At 46.9% G+C, this 5,000-nt stretch overlaps 1 protein-coding gene across 1 annotated transcript in view; it reads left to right on the top strand.

The window, feature by feature from the left end:
- The window catches only part of nrg2b (neuregulin 2b), a 74,387-nt gene that overhangs the window by 40,773 nt on the left and 28,614 nt on the right, over positions 1-5,000 (top strand). The window contains exon 3 of the mRNA XM_062549198.1: positions 3,480-3,598. Within this exon, the coding sequence (XP_062405182.1) occupies positions 3,480-3,598 (119 nt within the window). The remainder of the gene's footprint in view (positions 1-3,479; positions 3,599-5,000) is intronic.

Below are 5,000 nucleotides of genomic sequence, written 5' to 3'. Positions count from 1 at the left end.
CATAGCGTCTGCTGCAGAACTTAGCTCCAGCTATCATCTATAGTATGGAACTGGCAATATCAGACGTGATAGCGGTGCGTACATTCTTAGAAATTAGACCAGTTTTTTAAGACTATTTTTACGCTACTTGAACGGAGTGTTTCAGTTGCGAACAGCCTAGGTGTTAGATTTTGTACTGCATGTTTGCTGGGCACATTTAAGTGTCTACCTTGCGATTTAATTGACCACTGAAAAATGAACTTTTAAAAATAATGCAGTCGGCCTCCATGTAATCTAGAGCGCTAGCCTGGCAGCCTGCCCGAAATAAACCCCGCTCACAAAATTTGGGGTTGGGAAATTTGGTCTGGACTTGTTCCGTTGAAAAGCAGCTATGCCTGAACCAGAGCAGTTCAAACCAACCGCACCAATTAAATTGTCTGGATGGACTTTATAACCATCTTCACCAATCAAATTGTGTGGGTGGGCTTTATTACCAACCGCACCATCAAATTGTTTGGGCGGGCTTTCTAACCAACCGCACCAATCAAATTGTGTGGGCGGGCTTTATGCAACGATGGACAGATGAGCAGCAGTGCCTAGCCTATCACATCGCCTGAGCATGCTTCTCGCTTGATTTTGTTTACAATATAAAGCCTGTCGCTAGAGAAGATAGAGAAGACAGACATTTAGATTTCTGTCTTTTGTCTGTTGTACAAGACTATAAAAAGCGTTTAGAAGAAAGCATTAAGGCATTTCCTGTGAAGAAGGATGTTTTGGTTGTTCTCCCCACACGATTCTATTTCATTGCTCTATTAGGTCCATCCAATTGAGTGCAATGCCAATTTCCCCCCCGTGTCGGTTGAATCACACCCCATAATCTCGTCCCAATCAAACAGTATTAGACTCACAATAGGATTGAGTATGTCTACGTCAGGCTACTAGAGTGCCGTCTTGTGCATCAGACTACGTCACAAAGAGGAAGAGGAAGAGGAAAAAGGTTATTTTCATCACTATAGGTTCCATAAAGAACCATGAGTGTGTTGAAGTGAAATGGTTCTTCAGCTTCTTCAGATTTTGATAGCTGATCGCCTTTTCCTGATGGTTTTTCAAAGAACTATGACCTTGGTGTACAAAGCATTGATGACTATCTTACAAAGCATTCGTCTAAGATTTTATGAAAATGTTATGCCTGAAGTGGTTCCACATAGGCCCACGTACTGATACCACATTGGTCACATATATAAATACACACACACACATTCTGGCTTGTTACTGTTGTTGCGTGCTGTGTTTATGCTGGCCTGGACTCTGTGTATGTGGAGTGTAATCATGTTTGCTCTGTAGCTGCTGGTGTACAGTATCTCTTTGGTAAGCTGTGTCTATTCAATGTCTGCACTCTACACTGATGAGACTGTACAGTTGCTATGCAGTATCAGCACTATGTGTGTGTGTGTGTGTGTGTGTGTGTGTGTGTGTGTGTGTGTGTGTGTGTGTGTGTGTGTGTGTGTGTGTGTGTGTGAGTGTGTGTGTGTGTGTGCGTGTGTGCGTGCGTGTGTGTGTGTGTGATTAAGTGTGTCTGATTAACAGTGTGTGTGTGTGTGTGTGTGTGTGTGTGTGTGTGTGAGGGTGCAGAGCACCCTCACACACAGAGCCAAAAGTGCTGACGTGCAGTTTCTAGGGAAACTGGATCTCTCTAACAGGATTGCCTTCTCCCAGCCTCATGTCACCGCGAGTGTGAATCTGGTCTCGCTCAGGGTTTTCACACACACACACACACACACACACACACACACAGGCAGAGGGGATGTCCATTCTCGTGAGCCGGACTGAAGAGATGAGGTCGGGTAATGTGAGGACAGAGACTGGCCACTGCAAAGGGAGTGTGTTACTGTAATGCATTTCTACTGTGTGTGTGTGTGTGTGTGTGTGTGTGTGTGTGAGGGTACAGCACATGGTCCACCCCAGGGTTTAGTCTGTAAGTGAGAATGTTTTCACACACACTTCCTGTTTGCCACAGGAAGCCCCAGTGTCAGGTCTTTTTTTCCCGTCCCATGTTGGACCAGCATCCTACTGTAGCTCCACACTGGCAGTGTCCTGTAGTCACCCCCCCTCCATGTTGGACCAGCGTCCTGTAGTCCCCCCCCCCCCCCCTCCATGTTGGACCACCGTCCCATAGCTCCACACTGACAGTGCGCTAGTGTTGTCTTGAATGTTCCCCTGGGGATCAATAAAGTATCTATCTATCTATCTATCTATCTATCTATCTATCTATCTATCCATCCATCCATCCATCCATCCATCCATCCATCCATCCATCCATCCATCCATCCATCCATCCATCCATCCATCCATCCATCCATCCATCCATCCATCCATCCATCCATCCATCCATCCATCCATCCATCCATCCATCCATCCATCCATCCATCCATCCATCTATCTGCCCCCATGTTGGACCAGTGTCCTGTAGCTTGTCTCCCCCACCGTGTCGTGACGCCTGTGAGTGACCGCTCACATCACTTCCTGATTTCCCGAGCCAGATGGGACCCTGACCCCTCCCAGACTGGGGCCGCATCCGTCCCAAAGCCGCGCTGCCAAACGCTCCACTCCGGAGCCAGCAGCCCGAGAGAGGAAGCGTGATGCTGGACGGAACGCGTCGTTGCCCGGGCGACTCCCTTCCGCCGAGCAGGTAGTAGCGACCAGAGCAGAGTGGACGCTAAAAATAGCCGGCGTCTATTTATAGTCCGCGTCTGGCCTGCCGCAGGCGTGTCTGCAGAGCCACGTGGGCGAGTGAGAGGAGAGTGTGCGGAGGACGTGAGGGCTGGGTGGGCAGACGGGCGGGAGGGCGGGTGGCCACAGCGCACCAGAGTGATGGAGAGATCACTGGAGCGCTGGTGACAAAATGGCAGAGTGCTGCTTCTGCTGAGAGCATCTGTCTCTTTGTGTGTCTGAATAACACACTCTCTCTCTCCTCCTCTCTCTCTCTCTTCCTCATTCTCTCTCTCTCTTGCTCTCTCATTCTCTCTCTCTTTCACATTCTCTCTCTCATTCTCTCTCTCTTGCTTTCGCTCCACTTTCCTCTCTTTTTCTCCTCTCCTCTCCTCCCCCTCACTACCTTCTTTTTCTTTTCTGTCTCTCTTTCCTTGTCTCTATATCATTCCTTTTTCTCTCATCCTCTCTCTCTTCCTGTCTGTCATTCCTTCTTTTCTCATCCTCTCTCTCTCTCGCTCCCTCTCTCTCTCTCTGTCCTCTCCTTCTCTACAACTCCCTCTCATCCCTCTCTCCCTGTCTCTTTATCTTTCCCCTCCCCTCCTTCTCACTCATGTGCTGTCTCTCCCTGTAGCTCTCCTTCTCCATCTCTGTCGTTCACCCACTCTCCCTCGTTCCCTCCAGGCCTCTAACTACCTTCTCTCTTGCATGTCTGTTCTCCCCTCTCCTCCCCCAACCCTGCTTCCCCTCCCCCTCCCCCTCCCCCTCCCCCTCCCCCTCCCCCATCACAGGAAGAGCTCTAAGATGCAGATCAGTCGTGTGCGGCTAGAGGATGCTGGAAACTACTCATGTGTGGTGGAGAACATGCTGGGCCGAGACAACGCCAGCAGCAGCGTCACCGTCCACACCTGTAAGTGCCCACCTGTCTCCTATTAGCGTGTTATTAACGTGTTATTATACACCTGCTTCTTATTAGCGTTTTATTAATGTGTTATTATACACCTATCTCTTGTTAGTGTGTTACTAATGTGTTATTATACACCTGTTTCTTAGAAGCGTTTTAATAATGTGTTATTTAACCCCTGTCTCTTATTGGCGTGTTATTAACATGTTGTTATTCAACTGTCTCTTATAAGCGTGTTATTAACGTGTTATACACCTGTCTATCACCACCGTATTAATGCCCTACAGTCCACAGCTGTAAGCGCCCACCTGTCTCTTGTTAGTGTGTTATTAACGTCTTATTATACACATGTATATGGTAGCATGATATTAAGGCGTTATTATACACCTGTTGCTTATTAGCGTGTTATTAACGTGTTATTGTACAGGTGTCTGATCACCACATTATTAAAGTCCCAGCGTCCCAATCGCATGTCCGGCCCACGTGCTGTGGCTCCATATGGGCTTCTACCAGAGTGTAAGATGAGGCTGATGACACATCGTTGCCTTACCACCACTTACTTATTATAGATCATTACATCATATTATGGCACCTGAACAGAAGAGCAAGAGCAGTGTGTTAGTGTCAATAGTATTAAGCCTAATTTATGCTTCCACAATCGACGGTGTAGCCCCACAGGGCCCTCTGCATTGCCATCCACCAAGCCCTGCCCAGTCACCTGATGTGCGTGCTCCTACAAAACATTTTAACGCCGCAACAAGGCGACACAGGCAGAGTTATCAGAATGTACAACGTCTATTCTTCAGTAATGTTTTGATATCAGCACTTCACCAGCCAGCAGTACTTTATGGTAAAATGTGGAAAGTTAGTTTGCTAACATATTAACTGGCTGACAGACACCATAAGCTCAGACGTATTTTCTGGTTACAATAAAAAAAATTGTTGGAATGCTGTCTTCTGTTTCTCAATTACATATACAAAATCTACGCAAGAAAAACCCAAACAAATAATATTTATATATAGTGGTCTGTGGAGTTTACCACTCTAACTACTGTTTCATACACAGACACAGGAGATAGGCCTACTGAACTGAAAAAGGTTCACCATGCCAACGACGCAGTTAAGGCATCGAGTTGACACAGGATCAGCCTTAAGGCGCTGTGTATTCATTTGGTAGAAACCAATCATGCCAATGACATGAGTGTCATATTGTAAGTGCATGTACAGTATCCAACTTTCGATAATGACTTTGGCTATACAGATGGAGACATAATGGAGACATTGTCAAATATAATTCTGTTGTATTGTAGGGAGCTTTGTTCCTTCAGTGAGTGTGTACTCAGAGTGGGCTGTGCCATTGCCATGACGGCTGCAGTGCGTTAGCTTATTAGTTCTAATGGGTCGGTGT

The sequence above is a fragment of the Sardina pilchardus genome, chromosome 11 (assembly GCF_963854185.1).
Source record: "Sardina pilchardus chromosome 11, fSarPil1.1, whole genome shotgun sequence".
In the NCBI taxonomy this organism is placed as follows: domain Eukaryota; kingdom Metazoa; phylum Chordata; class Actinopteri; order Clupeiformes; family Clupeidae; genus Sardina; species Sardina pilchardus.
The sequence above is the reverse complement of the archived record's forward strand: the minus strand, read 5'-3'. Positions and strand labels throughout refer to the sequence as shown.